We start from the raw sequence: 22,527 nt of genomic DNA on the forward strand, positions 1-22,527 counted from the left end.
CTTTTTTCAGCTTCCACCCTCTTAGTTTATTTCATTTTTTGAAAAGAATCTTAGTTTATTTCATAGAATCGCTTCACAAAATCAGCTGAGAATCACCTCTCTGTGAAAAAATTATTTGGCAGAGCTCCTGCTAGATTCAGCAGAGAATCAGCTATAGGAACTCTGTCAAACGCACCCTAATTGTGATGGACGATGCAGAATCTTTGGACAACCACCTCCATATCCTCCTTCTTAATCACCTCCATATCAAGTTCAAGGCGGAGGAAGTGGTGCATGTCAAGGAGATGATGAGTAGAAAGAAGCTCATGAAGAAACTTTCTATGGACCCTTCTTGGTGATGGATGGTGAATGGGGAGAGAAGACAATGATTAAAACTCAGATTAAAACTCAGACTACCATCCGAATATTACAAGAGAGAGCTAGAGATGAACCCATACCAGACTCTCGAGCAACACCGGCGACTCGATGACTCCTAGACTTCTCCTAAACTCCACTAAGCCTAAAGACAATGCAATGAATGCAAGAGAGGAGAGGTGAGTGGTGTGTGTGTGTCCTATTCTCCACCCCCCTTGTATTTATAGCAGGGAGCCATGGGGTGAAGCCAGCACAACCGACGTATGGGACCAATGGGGAAGCGTCACGTGCCCTGGTTGAGGCGGTGGGGCCCACGGGCCAGGTCAGCCGACCAGGTAGGTCGATCGGCCTGTCCAGGCCACCAACCGCCCCAACTTCTTCTGGTGGGCTGTCTTGGGCCTTTTTGTCTGATCCACGCTGGGGTTGGCCTGTCTTGACTTGTTTGAATTGGGTTCTTGCATCACTTTTGCTTCATCTGAGCCTGAATCGGTGTTCTGATAATATCTGTGATTTTATGTCGGGCCTTGTAACCTGCATATTAGCTTGAAAACACAACTTGCATATTCTAAAAGGTAAAGTGTGGTTTAGGGACTTTATTGGATAAGGATGCGTGTAAGAAATGCAAACTCTCATGATTTTCTGATCAAGTTGACGCCTGGAAATGATCGTTAGTGAGTGTCAACAGCCGCCAAGCTTATTGTATAATGAGTAGGGCATGAGATTTACAATAGCCCCACCATCCACTAAAATGCAAGAAATCGACTTTCCATTCACATGCCCCCTCATGTAGAGGGCCTTCAAATGGTTATCCGATTCCTTGGGCTTCTGGAACACAGCATCACGAGGCCCAAACTGAAGATGAGCCACTTCCTCTTTGGGAATTATGAGATAATCCGAAGACATATGCACAACATTAATCTCCAAATTGTTGCGCTCCGGAGATGCCTCGTAATCCACCAACTCTTCATCTTCCTTTGCTGAAGGAGCTGGTCCCACTTCATCAACACGAGAAACCGAAACAGGCACCACTGATTCGGCTGTGCTCTCTGCACTGGGCTCGACCGATCTGACTGGTGGCTTAGAGCGGTCTGACCGGTCGGGTATATCGGTCCGACCGGTCGCTGGGGTCGGTCTGACCGGTCCTTTTGTTGGCTGGTCAACTGTCTTGACCTGCCACACTTTGCCTTGAGGGATCATGGGTCTGTACTCGTTGAAGTATTCATCCCTCGCCTTCTCTGCCTCCTGCTCCCTCTTCTCCTAGTTACGAAGGTGTTGGAGCTTCCTCTTTTGAGTATGTGTCAACCCCTCGGGACACCAATGGGGTTGATGGTACTTGTCTGCCACTTTGCTGCCACTTTGCTGCCACTAGCCTCATGATTGTACGCAGTAAAAGGCTTCTAGACAGGAGGGACAGAAGAATTAGCCGATTTGTCAATTACCATCGGCTCTTTACCCTTGTCTTGTATAACCACCTTAATCTCGCCGATCTGAACAACACTATCAGCCTTAGTCTTCTCTGATGTGGCTTCTGGTTGCACCTCTGACTTCCTCTCCTTTACGCGGTATTCCACCCGCGGAGGAGCAAATCGCAATGCCTCTCGGTTTGGCAGAGCCGAGATGGTGGAGCCGGTGGTGAGCGTGGGGCAGGTGGTGATGGGGTCTCACAATGGTGGAGCCGGCGGTGATCGCGGGGCAGGTGGTGATGGATCTCGGGATGGTGGAACCGGTGGTGATGGGTGTCGGGATGGCAGAGCCGGTGTTGATCGCAGAGCCGGTAGTACTTGATCCGACTGTACGATATCTCGCTTATGCCACAGAATTGTGTTGCCGACACATTGACCAAGGGAATTCTTTCCATCTACAGTGGGGATGTTTATCTCATTATACTCATAAATTGAATTCAATACTTCCTCCACTTGTACGCATGCATATAGGGATGGGATCGGCTTCCCCTCAAATAAACCCATGACTAGCTCCACCTGTCCCTTAGCAACTTCTTTTGTCTTCCCGGACCTGCCGATCAGATAGAGCAACAAGCAAGGAGTAGTACTCATTATTCTATCTACTGGATATGGCTCTCCAGTGGTTGAGGCGACACTACTCTGAGCACATGAACTCGATTAGCCAAGTACAATAGGGGGCGCTGGCATGACCACCAATTGTTGTTGCCCCACTTCTTGCAACGAGTTTAACAAAAGTAGCCCTGACTGTTGGTCCACACATTTTGCTCCCCAACAAATCCTTAACTTTGCTTCCATTGCATTCTCTGTAGCTGCCACAATTTCTTGTTTATAGCGGTCATGGCTCCTGTAGGTAGACCGATCCTTCTCGAACCCATCCTTGAGGCTCAACTTAGAGGACAGGCCTCTGATGCGGCCTCCATGCTCCTTAGACCCAATTGCTGTACTCAGCACATCCCTATCCCTATGTGGTTTGAACTTTTCTTATTTCTGAAGCTAGGCAAGTTAACATTTTTTTCTGCCACCGTTCGGTCTCGGGTCGATCAAATTTTGGCTTTCCTTCAACTATTTTTGGCTTCCTTGCTTCAAGCCACCGCCTTCCACGTTCATCCAAGCCTTCGTAAGGATCGGGCTGCCCGGCAGCTATTGGTGCCTGTCTTTTATGGCGCCACTGGTCGACATTCCTTTGGTACCCACCTTGTCCAAGATGAACTTTATGTATGTTGCTTTTTTTGGCTTAGGGCTGTAGCTTCTTCAATGGTCTTTTGTCGGACAAACTCTTCCCACTGTGCTGGTGTGATGTCCCCAAGATCTGCAAATGGAGTTTGACCCTTCTGGACGTATTGGGTATTCAGTTGGCTTTTCCACAGGCGAAAAGATTCACCTAGCATCTTCGTAGCATAGTACTTAACCTTATTTGTAGTTCCTCTTGGCAGAACAAAAGTGGTGCTCAACAATTGCCACATTGCTTCTTTCTTGCCCGCAGGAACCAACATCCAATTAGGGATCATTGGGTCCAAAACCATGTTTGTTCTGATTATAGCACCGATGGCGTTACAGAACTTTGCTGCAATCTCCGGTGGTTCTATGGGCTCTCCTGCCGTGCTAATTGCATTGCCTATATAATTCCCTTTGGGGTAGTGGTTTCTCATCGTTGACCCTGTTTCCTTTTGTTTTTCGATTCCGAGGATGTAGTTCCACGATCAGGGTCCGAGCTTGCACTGTCTTCCTCCATGGGGCTAGGGGGTCGGCGTCGGCGCTTACCCCTTCCTGTCTCTATCACTTACGTGGATCATACGATTTGGCAAGTTGTTACACGTAGTCTTGGTTCCGGTTCGTAATCCGGATCAAATTCCTCCCTTGAACACATTTGTCTTGGTTCAAAAGGGTGTGGATCAAGCGGATCATGCCACTTGTCACCTACCCAAGCGCCTTGTCCAATCCTAGGGCCCTTGTCGTTGTCAGATACAGCATTGACGTCATCCTCAGATACGGCATCAACATTGTAGTCCTCGTCCCACTAGATCCGGGATGTAATTTTTTGAAGATCATTACCTTGTGGTGTGGCATCATCCCTGCGTGGGGAAGATGGCGACGATGGATCCATCTACGAGTTGTACACTACATAGCCATCAAGGATATATTTGAATAAATATTTGAATTCACATGTATACAACAATATTCATTCATATGCTAACAATATTAAAATACATAAAAATAAAAATGTTGTAATATTTGTATAACAATATTAAAATATTTACGTACAAATTCCATATACTGACATTCACATGTATAGTAAAATAATACATTCACAAACATATGCTCATTCATGAACAATTTACATTTAAATTGCAACGACTATTTGTAATATTTGAACAATTTGTAATATTTGAGATAGCTAAAAACTATAGAAAATGGTAAAGTTTACATTTAACAAAATTTCAAGGTTTGGTTGCCATGATTCTAAAATAATTGAGTTTGCATTTTTCTGACTTTTCTATGATTTTAAATAATTTTTACAAGCTCACTGGTTGTAAAAACCAATTTGCACTAGGGTCCCTGCCAAAAATTAAAAAGGCAATCAGGTCCTGGCACCTTCATCGGTGAGGCAGCTCACTGGGAGGCCGGCGCGGGGAGGAGGTGGAGCTGGGCCGGAAGGGAGACGCGCAGGGAGGAGGCATCGAGCAGGTTGACAGTGGGTGGAGGACGCCGGAGGCGACGTGCCGGGGCCCCAGATCCCCGGGAAGGGGGTGGTGTCGGGCGGGGCGGAGGAGGTGTCGGGGAGGCAGCAGAGCCAGACCGGAGGGGAGGTGCGCGGGGAGGAGGCGTCGAGGAGGCTGGCAACGGGTCGAGGAGCCCGGAGGCGGTGCCGGCCGCGGACGGAGGAGGCCGATGGCTCTGCGTCGTGGCCCTAGATCCGCGGGGAGGGGGCGGTGCCGACCGGGGCGGAGGAGGTGTCGGGGAGGCGGCGGAGCCGAGCCGGAGGGGAGGCGCGCGTGGAGGAGGCGTCGAGCAGGCCGACAGCGGGTTGAGGAGGCCGGAGGCGGTGCCGGCCGCGGCAGAGGAGGCCGGAGATGCCGTGCCGGGGCCCTAGATCTGCGGGGATGGGGCGGTGCCGGGACGGAGGAGGCGTCGGGGAGGAGTGCGCGGCGAGGACGACGAGCGAAGAAGGTGGAGGAGCACGCGGCGGCGTGGGGCGAGAAGGACGAGTCGCGGCGTGAGGCAAGGACGACGAGCGGCGGCGGCGGGGAGCACGAAATTTTTCGGTAGCCTCCCGGCATCTGTGTGTCGCGGCTCTCCCGAGAGTATATATGAATGGTTGTAGGGGCGGGTGACCTCAAGATCCGCCCCTACAAATATTTTTTCAAATTCATCCAAAAACTCATTTAATTAAAAAAAATAGTAAAACACATCACAAAATTGTGAAATTTTTGTCATAAGTATATTGTGATATGTATAACATAAATAAAATATCAATATTACATTTCAGTGTACTTGTCTCATGCCATTTAAGACTAACTTTGTATTTTGCACACTCTTACACAATAAAAGTGTTAACTTATGTATTTCATATTTTTCTCTAGTTCTATAGGTCAGTATATTTCTATGGTTAGAAATACATGTTTTTTCGTTGTGCTTTACTAGTTTTCTTGATTTAAACGAATTTTCTACAGAATTTAGAAAATAATTTGTAGGGGCGGGTGGGGGCCTCACCCGCCCCTATAAAATTATTTGTAGGAGTGGGTGGGGGCCTTCCCTGCCCCTATAAATAGTTTGTAGGGGCGGGCCCCCACCCGCCCCTACAAATCATTCTCTAAATTATGTAAAAAAATCATTTAAATCGAGAGAAACAGTAAAGCACATAAAAAATAGTGAAATTTTGTCCATAATCATATTATGATATGTACAACAAAAGGAAAATATCTTAAGTCACATTTTAATATATATAGTAAATAAAAGTGTTCAAACTACAAAGAGTTCAAATGTCACTATAGTAACACATGACATTCAACCAAACATTTTCGCACATTAATAGATCTCATACTAATAATTATTTCAAAATACATAAATGCATGAGATAATTAAGCCGTAACAATCCTTATGCCTGCTTCTATAATCTTCATCTTCTATGCTAGATCATCTGTGAAAAGTTTCATTTGATCATACTGATTATATTCTACCACATCGTCGATACCCTCAACTTCTATGATATCTTGTTTTCTAGGGACGACAATATGTTTTGTCTTTTTTGTAGGATTAGCAACATACAGTACCTGTGCCACCTATGAAGCTAGTATCCATGGGTCGTCTTTATAACCAATATTGTTGACGTCTATAATCGTCAATCCATAGCCGTCCACCTCAACACCTTTCGGGTGTTTGACCCAACGACACCGAAAGACCGGGATTTGTATATTGGAACCAAAGTGCACTTCCCATATATCATCTATGACACCAAAATATATTGTATTTTGACCTGTTCTCTCGTCTAAGGCCACTATACGAACACCACTATTCTGGGACACAGCCTTCCTACCCTTGGCGGCAGTATAGAATATATATCCATTAATATCATACCCTTGCCAGGATGTGACCTGGTTAGATGGACCAGTTGCCAATCTTTTGATTGTTTGCTCCTCCACGGTCTCCCTATCTGGTAGATGCAGGTCCATCAACCATGCAGTCAATCAACACTTGTGCTCTCTCATGATCTAATCATCCGAGCGGCCATTACTTTCTGCATGAATCATGCTCAAGTGTTCGTTGACTAAAGGTGTCATTATCGTGAGGTACTGCAAGATGCTATAATGTGCTTGCTGCACACCTTTGAAATCTTTGTCGATGAAGATTTTCCTCCCTACTGTGCCAACACCCTCCAACCTCCCCAAAAATCATGGAATTGGCAAACCAAGGGATACATTATCCTGTAAGTAACCAAGGCAAGTCTTGATGACTTCCTTAGTACTGTATCCCTCTATTATATACCTCTCAAGATGAGCACGATTCAGTATGTACTAGTTGAGGATAGACATAAAATGCTCATACGTCCACATTTCGAGTAGGTAAAGTGGACCAAGTGCCCGTATCTGATCGACCATGTGAATCATTAGGTGTTCGGTTATATAAAAAAACCCAGAGGGAAGCACATCTCCAGCTACACCATAGTCTTCCCAATGAATTTTTTGAGATCCTGCAACTCGTCTTCATCTATCACCTTTTGTGAAATCATATTGAAGAAGTAACACATCCGAGTGATTACCATCCTTACAAATACTGGCTTGATCGCTCTGATTGCTATCGGGAGGAACAACGTCAGCAACACATGACAATCATGACAGTTATAGCCACATAGTGACAAATCTTTCATCAACACTAGTTTACTTATGTTGGACGTGAAACGACTCGGGACTTTGATCCCTCTTAAGCTCTCTCACATTGCCTTCTTCTCATCACGTGAAGATCTTTCCTTATCTTCATGGTTACCAAGTCCTGTCGTGACTTCAAAGTATCCTTTGTTTTGGCTGATGTCTCCAGGAGGAGCCCAATTGTGTTACCAAACACATTCTTCTTCACATGCATACCATTGATTGCATAGCGGACCTCAAGATCCACCCAATATGGCAAGTACTTGTAGAAGATGGACTGTTTTTTGAATAGTACGCCATTGATAGGTGCCTTATCTCTCTTTTTCTTCCTCCCACCTTCCTTCTTCTTCCCTTAAATGACCTGGATGGTCTGAACCATTTCGAAAACATAGTGCCCGTCTCGATGTACTAGAGTAGAATGGAATTCAGGCTTGCCATCAAAATGATTATAGAACTTCTTAATTCGGTACCTATGTCTTTCCACCAAGAAGCATCTGCACCCAAGGTAAACTACCTTTCGAGAACCTTCAATGAAAGACGATACGGTGCCATCCATGCACGTCCTACCTTCGATCAGTCCTGACTGGACAAACAATGCTTGGTAATCATGGATGGTGACAAATATAATGGCTCTAAGATTAATGGACTACCGTGCAAAACCATCAAAGATATCGATACCCTCCTTCCATAAAGTTTCCATCTCTTGAATAAGACGCTCAAGAAAAACATCTATATTGATACCAGGATGCTTGGGGCCCTGTATAAGGACGGATAGCAAAAGATATTTCCTCTTCTGGCACAACCATGTAGGCAGGTTGTATATCATCAATATCACTCGCCTTGTGCTATGGGTGCTACTTCTTTCACCAAACGGATTCATTCCATCCATACTCAACACAAACCGAACATTTCTCGGGTCATTCCCAAATTCCAGATAGTACTAGTCATCAAATTCCTTCCACTGCCGAGCATCAGCTATATGTCGGAGCTTTTCGTCACCCTTCTTGCACTTATCTGAATCCCACCATCGCATGAGTTCAAAATCTTTTGGGTTCGAGAACAAACGCCTAAGGTGATCGGCAACTAGGAGGTACCCCATAACCATGGCCGAAATTCTGCTCTGCTTCTCAGAAATGTGTAAAGTAGCATTGTCTGGCTCAATGGAGGCAACACTAATCTTTGCCATGTTCCCCTTCCCCTTATTCGCATTGATTGGACCTTAGTTATCGTCACCACAGTATCCGGCATTATTTTTGTACCGACTTGTGGAACATACAGGGCATTTGTTCAAGTCTTTAAAAGCATCCCCACGATAGAATATACAATGATTTGGATATGCATGGATTCTTTTCACACCCATGGTGAACGGGCTGACAAGCTTCTTTGCTCGGTATATGTTGGCTAGCACTTTATTTGGCTTTGGAAGCAACCAACCCAAGATACGCAACAGATCATTGAAACTACCATCTGACAAACCATGCTTAGCCTTCAGGGTCAATAGCTCACGTATAAAATGAAGTACAGTTCAGTGTTTTGGGCATTTCTTCGATCGCTCATATATATTTTCCTCTGCTGATTTTCTCACCATCACAAAGTTTGATAACCCCCTGGCATTAGCAACCAATACCTCCGCTTTGGTGTTGCGCAACAGCTGGCTAAGAAAATAACCATCGTCAAGTTCATCATCACTGCTTTCACCATCGATGGGCCCGTCATCAACATCATCACCATGGAATCCACCAACACCATCATCATTGCCGACACCATCATCACCTCTGCAATCATCAATATAAGCATCAAACATTTGGTTAAACTCCTCGTTTAGTATAATTTCATCCAGTGGATTATTCGCAGGAGGGGGAGCATCCATCTCACCATGTTTCTTCCAGATCATGTAGTCCTTAACAAATCCACTCACCATCACATGCGATCTGATTGTGGTTAGGTCGCTGAACACTCTCAAATTTTTGCATGCTTTGCTTGGGCAATGTATCCACTGTGTCTTCTATTGACGCTCGCTAATGACTCATTTCAAGTGTCACCTAGAGCCTGAAATCATGAGAATAAAGTCCCATACCTGCTGATGTTATCCAGAAAGAGCCAATTCCACGTTTCCTCTTAGAAATATTGCTATATCGGAATTTGGGCAGAAATGCAGGTAAAACAGGCTTCAAGCATCAAGATATAAACCCGACCATCAGAGCAAGTTATCAGCACCTGCATGAGCATATGACAAGTGTCAACACTAGTGGTAGGATTATTGCTAACAAATTCCACAAAGTGTTGGTGTACATTTATGTGCGGGTCGATTATGCTTGGAAATGAGAGGAGAACACAGCCCAAAAGCAAGGTGACACGTCATCAATCCGAAGTAAAATCTTCTTGATGAATCAGGCGCATTAACGAGGATCTACGGGCCCACCAGAGCACCAAAACTCACTTAAGACAAGCCCATACCCATATATATGACATGGAGGCCCACCTAGCAGTCTTTTGACCAAAGACCGGGGCAAACGGGGCTAGCCCACGGTCGGCAGACCACCATGGTCGGCCAACCAAGTGATGGCGGCCCACGGGCCCCACCGACTTACAGATGACATGTGGCAAGGTGCTATTGGTCCTCCATGGCAGTTTGGGTCGGTTCTTGGGCAAATGGCTGGTGGCTCCCTCCTATAAATACAAGGGGCGGGGCTCCAAATGAAGACACACCACACCATTCACTCTTCTCTTGAGTTCTCACTTGGGTGAGAGTTGTCTTAGGGAGTTTAGGAGTAGAGGTACTCAGGAGGGGCACCGGTAACGGTGCTGTTCTCCAATTTGTACCTCTACAAGAGAGTGAGGGTGAGTCGGGGGATGTGCCGGGCTTGTCTGCGCTCTTCTCCGCTTGTACCTCGACGGATGATTATTCGGTTGTAAGTATTCGAGACCTTCTTATTCAGAATTAGAGTTTAGATTGCAAGTTATTATCCCTGCCTTATATTACATGAGTGTATGCTTAGAGAGTAGCATTTGACTCTAGAGTTGGGCTCCGGATTGAAAAGGATAACCCCAATCGCCTCTAGAGTTAGTAGGGAATAGCGTAGACGTGGTGTCTAGGCTAGACTATACCACTCTATTGTCTAATAGTCTCATGGTTTGTAGAGGTAGCCGACTGGTGTTGATAGCCCTGTTCGAGTCCTAGTAATCCTCCACTTTTGGATATGGGATAGAACACATGCTTGTCGAGCAGCAGTGCCACCAGCAGCTTCTGCTGAGTTCTTTCTCCCCCGCGTCCTCCCCTCTGCCTCCACGCAGACGCAGTGCCCAAAAAAGACGGTCGAAACCAGTAGCTCGAAGTATAACGGCGTCATGATCTCTTCTTCTAAACATAGATTCTATATCTTAGAAAGTCCTCTCTGTCCTATCCTCCTACACCAGTGTGTGTGTCCTTTGACTATCTTAACCCGTAGATACTGTACTCACATTCCCAGTGGATACGATACCCTGTAATACTCTTGGGTGAAAGCTACAGCGGTATCCGTGAGCTTGTGGATTTTATTCGTGACGTTACAAAGTACCAACAAGCTTTCTGGCGCCGTTGCCGGGGAACGGCAGCTACATTATCTTCAGACTCAGTCGTCCTCATATCTTTTTCATTTTCTTTCCTTCTACTTTTACCCCTGCTACCCATGGAGCAGCCAATCCTTTCACGGCTCTCTTACCCCACGGGCGAGTTCTGGAAGCCATCATCCTCATCGAATCCATTTCTTTCGGCAAATTGTGAAACCCGTCCTGCCTTCAAAGCCATGGTTCGAACTCGACTCTTTTCTGGAGTAATTATTGAAGATCCCGATGATCATTTGAGAGTGTTCGAGGGACTGTGTTCAAGCTTGGTAATCCCAGGCATGACATAGGAGGCCGTGCGGTGGAAGTTGTTTCCTTTCTCTCTCACAGAGAGGGCGGAGCAATGGTACACCCTCACAATAGGAAGTATGTGCGGTAATTGGAAAGAGCTTCGAGCTGACTTTTGTCACTCGTTCTCTCGCGATAAACGTATAAACTCCCTACCGATAGATATCCTTGACTTCAAGCAATTAGAGGAGTCCATAGGTGCAGCTTGGGCTAGATTCTTATGCCTTTTTGGCGACTAGCCCAGACTTGTCTCTACCCGAGGATGTATCAATGAACATCTTCTGCTCGGGTTTAGGCATGGAACCTGCCCTGAACCTCGACATCACCGCCGGAGGTTCGTTTGCTCAGATAACTCCAACAGAAGGAAGGGAGATCTTAGATTTTCTCTTAGCAAACTCTTCATTCCCTACCAACCACAACGAACCCATCCAACAAGAGTGCGAGTTGCGCCAAGAGGAGCTTCCAGCAGCTGAATCCAGTCCTTCAACTTCTACATCCTTAGATTCAGCTGTAGAACTCACGCCCGATCCAAGAACAACGGAGGAAGAAGAAATTCAACCTCCGAAGTCCTGTTTTCGATTCGAGGATGAACCTTTAGGAAACATCCGAAACACCTCGAATCATCTTAGGCATGAGGACCCTATGAAATCGATGTGTCTTTATGAGACCCTCGATATAATTTGTCGCCATACACCCGCAATTGATTGGTCAAAGGAGGCAAAGCGTGATTCCGAAGCGATTCGGATTAGCCCAACCTCTGCAACCATCACTTGTTCTATGAAAGGAAAAATCATAGAAGCTCTTCATGACCCTGCTGCTGAGGTTTGCATCTTACCCGAGTACCTTTTGGATACTCTTCTGTAGCCTTTAACCCCAACCGAAAAATACTTTAAAAGTCCATCCGGACTGTACTTTGAATGTCGGGGGATTGCAAGGGACGTGCCTATCACCATAGACAAAATCGAGATGCATTTAGAGTTTTACATCTACGATATCCTCAATTTTGATCTTCTCATAGGCCTCTCGCTAGAAAAACTTCTGGTATCTCATGGCAGCCTAGATGAAAACCGTAGGGAAACTGGCTCTACCACTGCTACTTCTTGTTTAGAAAATCTTTTGGCAAAGCCTCTTCCCGAGCAAAACCCGCTCAAGGAGATGATGCATACATCTCCGTTCATATCACCCGAGCCCGCTCTCTTGGGAGTTCTAGAATCCTTTGAAGAATATGACTCGGAGGGTAGCCTTCACTCTTGTGAAGATGAACGATCATCATCATCCTTGACCGAGTTTGAACCTCTTCTCGATGGCCTAGAATCTGTTGTTCTCGACCTTGATCGAGATACAACTATAATCTTTCATGATGAATCTCTTGAGATGGAGAAACAATGGGCCACGAAGTTTTGTGAGGCGCTGACTCTGGAGTCCAATGAAAAGGATTCCTCAAATGAGCATGGGAATTTCACTTTTGACATACCACGTAAACCATGCTCATTTGATGCAACTCCAGAGTCAGGCACGCTTAGTGCATCATGCACACACGAGGACTACAACCACCACAAAGTCCTCTTCTGCAAAATCTTCAGAAGGTTGGTTGTGGATGTATATGTTTATCGTAAACATTACAGATTTCGTGGGTGCAACATGCCACTAACCTTGTAGCTAGCTTCAACAATTGGTGGTGAAACAATGACCCATCACCAATGATGGCTACAAGGGTTATCATGGTCGAGCTTATGACCAGAAACAAAGCACTGCCGGGAGATAGCCCGGACTACTATTTATTTGTTTACTTATTTATTTCTCTTTCAATAAAAATCAAGAGCATGTTCTAGGAAATAGTTTTCCTTCGGGTATTTTTTTTTGTCGCTAACCTTTCTAGGGAAAGATCAAAGATAACGGCGGACAAGCAACACCTACGAGCATGTGAGCTACACCGACCACAACACCTCGATATGTCCTGATGGAGGAACTATTACTGAAGGAGACTTGAACTACATACACTCGAAGTTTTGCAAACTCCAAGTGTGGGGGAGGTATGTGAGTGCCCCAAAGTAAGTTCTTTTCTCAATTCATATCTTGTCTTGGAATTGGTGTATGCCCTCTTATCTTGCTCTACAAAAAAAAAGAGAAAAAGAGAAGAAAAAAAAGAAGAGAGGAGTTGCCATGGTGACAATATTATCTCCATCAACAAAATGCCGTGGTTAGTACTCTCAATGTCCTGCTTTTGACATTAAACAAAGTCCTGCCGGGAGATTGCCCGCGGATCACCAGGTTCGTGCTCATACCTATCTCTCTTTGAATAAAGCTCAATCATGCTTCTATGCTTCCTGTATCGGTTCGTGTATGCTCTAGTTTGAATGTGTGTCTTAAAACACATTCATAGGCCTTTTAAATCAAGCATGGTGTTTGGGTTAAAATGTCCTCTTCAGTCAAACTAGACCTTGGTCAAGTTTGATTGATGTACTAGAGTTAATACCTTTATAGATATTGGTTGTATATGCGGATTAACCCATGCAGGAAAAACTTCAAATCCAAAGTGGGCGAGTCATTGAGCTGAATCCAAACTTCAAATCCAAAGTGGGCGAGTCATTGAGCTGAATTCAAGCAGAAAGGTAAGCCAAGGTTTTGTATTAATATTGCACGACATACTGATGCTGATACAATCTTGATTCAGTCTTGCTTGAGTAAGTATCATGGCGAGATTAAATTTTAGTTTCAATAAATTTTAGGAGCTCCCTGGTTCTTAAAACCGGTAGAGCTATTAGTTTGTTTCCATATTTTTGTTTTTGAATAAGCACCAGATACAAGGACAAGTGTGGGGGAGATCTGTCAGAACTTTCATGCATATACACTCGAGATCTCCCACAACACGTGCACAACACCGAACGAACTAGCACACAAAAGGCCAAGACGAACTGGTGCTAGCAAGGTTTGCTAACCAGTACTACCACCGTTCATTCTTCATCGCGACGGTTTGCACACTCTACCCCTCATACTCTTCCTAACCCATGAGTTTAAATGAAATCTTGCTTCAATCATGAAAATTAAACTCAAGGTATTCTCTGGTTCTTGTGCTTCTCTATGATTGGCTTGCATATCTTTTATTCTTTGCTGAGCCTGAGCTTGTGAATCATATCTTAGGGAACCCATATTTGCTGACTAGTGAGATATGGTTTGATGGAAGAATCCCTGCTTTATCTGCTTATGTGTCTGGGAAATTTTAATCAAAAGGAAAACTTCCATAGCTTTATAGCTCCACGTGTTTGTCCTACCAGAGCCATATGTTGATCTTCACGATACAAATCCTTACACATATGTGCCTTGTTGTTGCATTGAGCTTCTTCAAACTTTGTGACCCTAGTGAGATATCTTTCATACTTGCTTGATCAAGATCATGTGCACTCTACCAGCTAAACTTCTACACTAGAAGTTAGCTATGCCATTCCATCCATCCACAAAATAAACTCCATGTTTAATGATCTCTCTCTCTCTAGTATCCTTCAAATGAGGCATGGGCTATCAAAAAAAATAGAGAGAGAGAAAGATGGCATGCCCAAGAAGCTTGACCCAAAAAAAAAGGACACATAAGTCCAGGAAGAAAAAAAGATATACAATAATATAGCCATGTCCTGATGTTATCCAAATCAAGGAGAGAGAGACTCATAAAAGGAGTATTTCATTCCATCATCCACCTTCCACATATGTGCACAATCTTGATCAACTTGTGTGATTTGTCATCTCGATGGATCCTTTGTTTGATTTTGCAATATATGTGACGCAAGTGCGTGCTTCCATTTCCTTACCATGAGCTCCACATAAGCCATCTTTAGAAGTAGGATGAAAAGAGGCAATGCCTTGGTGAGGATATTTACACAATGAGTGACATGAGAGATCCTATGGAGAAGTAAAGCTATGGTTGGTCTTTGCAAAAATATTTTCAAAACCCCAGTCATATAGCAGGAAAGTGGAGGAGACTGAAGTCAATACTGTTCCGCTCTTCAACTTCCCAAGTAATTCATGGTAGACACATCAAAATTCACAGGCAAAGGTAAGGCTTAGAATAATCTGTATGTAGGTATCATATCATGTGAAGTCGGGTCGCCTTAGTTCCTGCCTTTACTCGAGGACGAGCAAAGAACTAAGTGTGGGGAATATTGTTGACGCTCGCTAATGACTCATTTCAAGTGTCACCTAGAGCCTGAAATCATGAGAATAAAGTCTCATACCTATTGATGTTATCCAGAAAGAGCCAATTCGATGTTTCCTCTTAGAAATATTGCTATATCGGAATTCTGACAGAAATGCAGGTAAAACAGGCTTCAAGTGTCAAGATACAAACCCGACCATCAGAGCAAGCTATCAGCACCTGCATGAGCATATGAAAGACGAGCGTCAATACTAGTGGTAGGAGTTATTGCTAATAAATTTCACAAAGTGTTGGTGTACATTTATGTGCAAGTTGATTATGCTTGGAAATGAGAGGAGAACGCAGCCCAAAAGCAAGGTGACACGTCATCGATCCGAAGTAAAATCTTCTCAACGAATCAGGCGCATTCACGAGGATCTACGGGCCCACCAGAGCACCAAAACTCACTTAAGACAAGCCCATACCCATATATATGACATGGGGGCCCACCTAGCAGTCTTCTGACCAAAGTCCGGGGCAAACGGGGCCAGCCCATGGTCATCCGACCATGGTTGGTCGGCCAACCAAGTGGTGGCGGCCCACGGGCCCCACTGACTTACAGATGACACGTGGCAAGGTGCTATTGGTCCTCCAAGGCGGTTTGGATCGGTTCTCGGGCAAATGGCTGGTGGCTCCCTCCTATAAATACAAGGGGAGGGGCTCCAAATGAAGACACACCACACACCACACCATTCACTCTTCTCTTGAGTTCTCACTTGGGTGAGAGTTGTCTTAGGGAGTTTAGGAGTAGAGGTACTCAGGAGAGGCGCCGGTAACAGCGCTCTACTCCAATTTGTACGTCTAAAAGAGAGTGAGGGTGAGTCAGGGGATGTGCCGAGCTTGTCAGCACTCTTCTCCGCTTGTACCTCGACGGATGCTTATTCGGTTGTAAGTATTCGAGACCTCCTTATTCAGAATTAGAGTTTAGATTACAAGTTATTATCTCTGCCTTATATTACATGAGTGTATGCTTAGAGAGTAGCATTTGACTCTAGAGTTGGGCTCCGGATAGAAAAGGATAACCCTGATCGCCTCTAGAGTTAGTAGGGAATAGCGTAGACGTGGTGTCTAGGCTGGACTATACCACTCTGTTGTCTGATTGTCCCACAGTTTGTAGAGGTAGCCGGCAGGTGGTGACCGCCCTGTTCGAGCCCTAGTAATCCTCCACATTCGGATATCGGATAGAGCACGTATTATTGGAACTATTGGCTTGTATAAGCCGGTCGAAACCAGTAGCTCTAAGTATAACTGCGACATGATCTCTTCTTCTAAACATAGATTCTAGATCTTAGAAAGTCCTCTCTGTCCTATCCTCCTACACCAGTGTGTGTCCTTGGACTATCTGAACCCGTAGATAGTGTACTCACGTTCCCTAGTGGATACGATACCCTGGAATACTCTTGGGTGAAAGCTACAACGGTATCCGTGCGCTTGCGAATTTTATTCGTGCAAAGTACCAACATCTTCTCATTTCTTGCGTGGTTCTCCGCAACTTTAATGAATTTATTATGTTCTTCACGGAAATAGAGTTCCGTCCTTTTCGCCTTGTACATCCATGTCCTTTCCATCTCTGAACATCAACAAATAAATTAAATGGATTAAAATAATTAAGTTTTAATGTAAACACATGATGAAAATAAATCAATTGTACCCTAAATTGATATAAATATATACTTCTACATATGGATAGGTGTTGAGAAAATCCGATTTAACTAATACTAAGTAAAAACATTCAAAACTCAACATATTATTTTACCACTAAATATGGGGGGGGGGAATCTAACATGCATCTTTGAAAAATAGAAAAAAAACATCTTCTTCTCTCTCTCCTCCATAGATCTAGGGCACTATTTCCTTAAGAATGAGGCTAAAAACTATAGATTGAGTCCAAATGATTACATAATCTTGTTCTCCTACTAAAATAGCAGAACTTCATCCAATAGTTTGAGGAAAATGGTCTCTCAAATGGCTAATCCACACTATGGAGATCTAGATCTAGTTAGAGGCAAATAGAGCTCCATTTCAACCATAAATCTAACAAATGAGATTAGAAATGAGAGAAAATTAGTGTCAACTTACCTCCTAGAGCCCCCAACTCAAAGGAAATCAACTCGAAAATCTCCCCTCCTTTTTTTTTTCTTTTTTTCAGATCTTGGGGGAGCTCCTCTCCCGACCAAACAATGAGGGGGTAGGGAGGAGGAAGAAGGTGCCCAAATTTTTATACACCTTTTTTAGGGGGCGGCTCACCCCCTCGGCCGCCCCTGTAAATTAAATTGTAGGGGCAGCTCATCCCCTCGGCCGATCCTGAAAATGGCATCAATTTTCGGGGTGGGTTAGGGGTGAGCCGCTCCTATGAGGTTTATTTACAGTGGCGGCTCCACCCCCCCCCCCCCCACCCATCCTAAAATGGAAGCCATTGCTATAGTAACCGTGACTCATTAGTAAAAACGACTGAATTTTTTATCTGCCTCTAAAAAAATTAGAGTGTTGCTACAAATCATTTCTGTAGCAGTGAAATCAAGTTGAAAACCTTTCCCCTTTTTTTTCTTTTTTTTGATCTTAGGGAGCTCCTCTCCCGAGCAAACAATAGAGAGTAGGGAAGAGGAAGAAGCCCAGATTTTTATATACATTTTTAGGGGCGGGGGTTGAGCTGCCCCTACACTAAAAGTGAGGGGATTTTCAGGGGCGGCTGGGGTGGGCCGCCTCTAAAAATCGCACCCATTTTCAGGCGCGGCTGAGGGGGTGAGCCGCCCCTACAAATGTCATTTTTAGGGACGGCTCAATTACTATAGTACTCACACCCCATTTGTAGGAACGAGTAACTTTTTGGTCCGTTCCTAAAAAAATTCAAAACGTTGCTATAAATCAATTTTTGTAGTAGTGGTATAGAATAGTGAATTTTCTCTTTGTAAGAGTACCTTTTCTGTAATCTAGGGTGGATTGCACACCCTTCATATCCAGGCCGGTCGAAGGCCTCGGGCGACTTGGACCACCGCACAGGCCCCCCAAACAGAGGGACCCCCAAGTAGTTAGTTGGGCCAAGGCCCAAGGCACCCAGCTCTGGCCGCACGAGGACTACGCGTGATCGCGAGCGAATCAACGACAGAATACGAACCGTCCGAAGTCCGAACGTACGTCGCGGCCGCGCAGATTGCGAAACCGATCGGCGATCGCTCCCTGCTAGCTAGGCGCTGCGCATGCATCCGCGGCGGACGCTGGGACGGCAACCGTGCCGGCCACGACGGTAACCGCTGGCCCGTGAGGACCGACCAGTGTCTGGCTCTTACTAGGGAGGTAGCCGCAAAAATAGGAAACATAGGGAGTAGCTGCAATAGATAATAGGAAAGTCGGTAGGCAGGTTTGGTGTTTTTATTTTTCAATCTCTTTTTCTTTGTTGATTAGTTATGATGTGGTTTAAAACTTTAAATTTGATTTACTTTTATTTATGTTTACTAAAAACAGGAATTCTGGAAACATTTGTTTGTTTGTTTCATCAATCCTAATTAATAATAATGTCTTCGAGGATGTACGAGTCTGGTGCTGAAAAGCGTAAGAAGAAGCAAAGACTCGAAGCAGCAGCTCAATCTCAAAAGGGTGCTCTTGATAGATTTCTTTTGAGAGAAACGCCACCAATTAATGATGATCACGGTCATGGAAATGCCGCAGTAGAATGTTGCTCTTTAATAGAACATGAGGTTAGTTGTATCTTTATTGTTTTACCATTATCGTTTGATATATTTCAAAATAGTGTTTGAAATAATACACAATAAAGTTACACAATTGCATAAAAAATATATTAGTTATATTGGACGTATTATTTTTATATATTTTAGAGCCCATTTTGTATTTCGCCCTGGGGCCTCAAATTCCTAAAAACGGCCCTGTTCATATCCGTAACACTCTGGAGATCTTTTCTCTTTTTTTTCTTCTTAATATATTAATACGTAGTTCTTCTGCGCATTCTAGAAAAAAAAAGATTCCAAGTCAGTGAGCACGCTTTGATATTGGCTCGCAATAGATCGATGCATTTGTAAACTTAACTGCATAATTTCATATCAAGCAGCAGGCGGCACAGACGCACGGTAGGATGTGTACGGTAAACCAGATTGGATGAAATAACTTCCATTTCTTGTCATTAGCATCAAAACAACCACCCTCAACTAACCTGCTTTTAAAACGTTTCCAAAGATTAACGGGTGTGTGCCTTCAAAATGAGCACCCCGGCTGTCCTGCATGAGAGAGTGAGGTACAACGAAAGGTAGATAGGTTAACAAGAAATCACACGTGCATTTGAGAAGAATCAATAATCCTGGGTCGATCATGGAACAAAATCCATGTTTGATTCTTTTGTTCCTTGTGACATCGTGGCATATATACATAGCCAATTGACTGGTGGTACACTGTAGCTAAGGGAAAAAAATTAAGCACACCAACTCATAAGTCACAGCTCTGATACGTGACACCTAAACTCAGTAGCTGGCAGGAGATTTTACCCTCTGCACTTGTCAGTGTTAGGCTTCAGAAATGCTATCACACCTAACCTCTACCAGCATGCCTTCTCAATGGCCAAAATTGCAAAAAAAAAAAACTTTTGCCAACAGATGTAAAGAGAAGTAGATAACCTGAGGTACAAGACGTGCATCATCACTATTATTTAAGCACGGAATCATCTCTAGCTCGTCGTCACCACTTGTTGCGCCCAAAGGCAAAACCAAGCACACAGCAGCGCGCGCTCTCAGAAAAAGGAGACGAAGCATGGAGAAGGCACTAGGCCTAGCTCTCGTGGTGTCGGCTGCCCTGATCCTGAGAGCGCACCAGCCGGCGAGCGCCCAGGTGTTCTGCCGGTCGCAGTTCAACCTGGCCAACGAGGCGTGCAGCATGCGCAGCTTCATCCCGGGCCCCGGCGTGCGGCGCGGGGTGCTGCCGCGGCTGCAGCAGCAGCTCAACGAGACCTCGATCGAGCAGCAGCACCGGGGCGGCGACGACGATGACGACACCGACAGCAGCAGCAGCAGCCGGCGGTCGTCGCGGCACCGGCACCAGCACCAGCACCGGCACGGCGAGGAGGGGGCAGGGGAGGACCCCCGCGACACGGCGTGCTGCCGCCGCCTCATGGGCCTCGACAACTCGTGCGTCTGCCAGGCCACCGCGCGGCTCCCGGCCTTCATGAACTCGGTCAGGCACGCCATCACGCTCACGCCCATCGAGGGCTGCGAGATCTCCTTCGAGTGCCCCGGCCCGCTCTTCTAGCCGCCGGATCATCGCCGCCACCGCCGTCTTCTCATGGATGTATGGTGATCGAATAACTTGTGATTTAATTTGTAGTGAGTAATTGTGCTTACCAAACATATCTATCAAAGCTACTGTGAATTCGATCATAAAGCCCAGAATAAAGGTGATTATTTCCGAGACCATGTCGTGATGAAATTAAATTTACCTTCCAAATTTCAACCGTTAATTGAGGAATTGGGGTGGTTTTCCTCCCAAAATAATTAAAGAAGACGAAATATTGGATAGTGAATCCTAAAGATACTTGCAATCACAAATTCATAATAACGAACTTGACGGAAAATCGATCGTAGCACAATGTGCCTCTCAAATCTCAATGCATGCAGACATGATCTTCATGTGGCCATTGAAATCGATCGTAGCACAATGTGCCTCTCAAATCTCGATGCATGCAGACATGATCTTCATGCGGCCATTGAATTTCTAGTGTACAGATTGGTCGAAGAATTGAGAACGGATCAAAGTATTTACTTACTCGTCATCTTGATCAAAAGATTGTTGGTGTTCGTCATAAGAATCCGTTATCAAACAGCGACAAATCAGCCGGATCAAAGTCCACGCTGGCATCCGAGAACCGCGGCAATGGCAGGTGCGCAAGATCGGCTAGCCCTAGGATATCCTCGTCGGCGGGCTCGTCGGCCCAGATCGAATGAAGACTCCGCGGCGCATCATCGCGCCGTCGCTCATCCCGGAACAGCGTCGGCGGCGACGATGCCCACATCGAGGAGAAGATGCACGGCGGCGCGGACGGGACGGACACGGACGCCGCCATCGTCGCACCCGCCGACGGCGGCGGCAGCATCCTAGTCGTCGCCGCCGCCGTCAGAGCCAGTACAATCTGCCGCTTCTCATCTGTGGGTGGATGGGACGCTCTGCGAACGCAACCGGCGTTGGCGCCGCGCTCCGGCGGCGACGCCGGCGTGCCACAGCGCGGCCGCGGCGACGAGCGGAACTGCCTCTCGAAGGCGTCGTAGGCGGCCTTGGCCTCCTCCTCGGTGGCGAACGTGCCGACCCAGTGCCGGACCTTGAGCCGGTGGCTGCGGAACTCCGCCGCCCACCGGCCGGGCTGGCGCTCGTACACGCCGCGGTACCGCCTCGTCGTGGGCGCGGACCCGACGGCGCGGTTCCGGCTGCTCCCCGCCGCAGGCAGCGCCAACGAGCGTATTGCTTGAGGTCGACCACACCCAGCACCAGCAGGGTTCATCTTGGCCCCCCTGGTGTTGGTCCTGCTATTGCATTGCAAGATCACGAGCTCTGTCTTGCCGGCTGATTTCGTGGGTGCGCAGACGCCGGAAGTTGGATCGTCGCCGGAGTCCGAATCTGTTGCGTCAGGATCGGAGAAGAAAATTCGGATCCTCCGAGCCTCCATGCCGCCTTCCTGCTAAATTTCCTCGTCTGGGACGGCGAAAAAGGAGGGCAGAAGCGGCTTGGATTTCCTTCCGCCGCGCGCAGAAAAGAGACGAGTCCTACTCCTATGCTTGATGAACCCCGACTACGCACACTAGTTTCACCAAAAATTGATGCGTATTTCAAATCCTCGCCGATCGGTGTTAGCAATTGCATGTTATTAGTCTCTTTTGGTTTTTACCTCTACCATTTGAGACAATGTTTGCAAGGTTCCCAAAGAAGGAAAAGAATAAGCTAACTATAAAGTATATACTACCAAAGATCGGCTCTACAAAAATTATAAAATAGATTTGTGTTTAGAAAAAAAAACTGTTCCTTGCGGGTACACTATTTAACGCATTGGCTGTGATCATCCACTTGTGGATGTAAAGGCCGGAGATTTTTCCTTAACCTAAAACACTATTTAACGCAGATCACAGGTGGCCAACCATACCAGTTAACTATACATTGATCAATCACTAGATCAATTTCTAGTAGACAATCTCGGGGGCTTCTATTTATTGCCTTATGCGATTTCAGATGCTCGCGTCGCACAAGGAGGCGGGCGGGCGGGCGGGCGCCCCCGCCTTCCAGT

General features: G+C 45.8%; 2 protein-coding genes across 2 annotated transcripts; one reads left to right on the plus strand and one right to left on the minus strand.

The window, feature by feature from the left end:
* Nucleotides 1-19,962: 19,962 nt before the first annotated feature.
* Nucleotides 19,963-20,665, plus strand: LOC120639164. Its single transcript, XM_039915181.1, has one exon. The coding sequence runs from the start codon at nt 20,013-20,015 to the stop codon at nt 20,505-20,507; it is 495 nt and encodes a 164-aa protein (XP_039771115.1). The 5' UTR covers nt 19,963-20,012; the 3' UTR covers nt 20,508-20,665.
* Nucleotides 20,666-21,054: 389 nt separating this feature from the next.
* LOC120713376 (ethylene-responsive transcription factor ERF118-like) lies at nt 21,055-21,915 on the minus strand. Its single transcript, XM_039999356.1, has one exon. It carries the CDS (start codon nt 21,913-21,915, stop codon nt 21,055-21,057), a length of 861 nt encoding a protein of 286 aa, XP_039855290.1.
* Between the last annotated feature and the right edge of the window lie 612 nt (nt 21,916-22,527).

The sequence above is a fragment of the Panicum virgatum genome, chromosome 6K (genome assembly GCF_016808335.1).
Source record: "Panicum virgatum strain AP13 chromosome 6K, P.virgatum_v5, whole genome shotgun sequence".
Taxonomy (NCBI): domain Eukaryota; kingdom Viridiplantae; phylum Streptophyta; class Magnoliopsida; order Poales; family Poaceae; genus Panicum; species Panicum virgatum.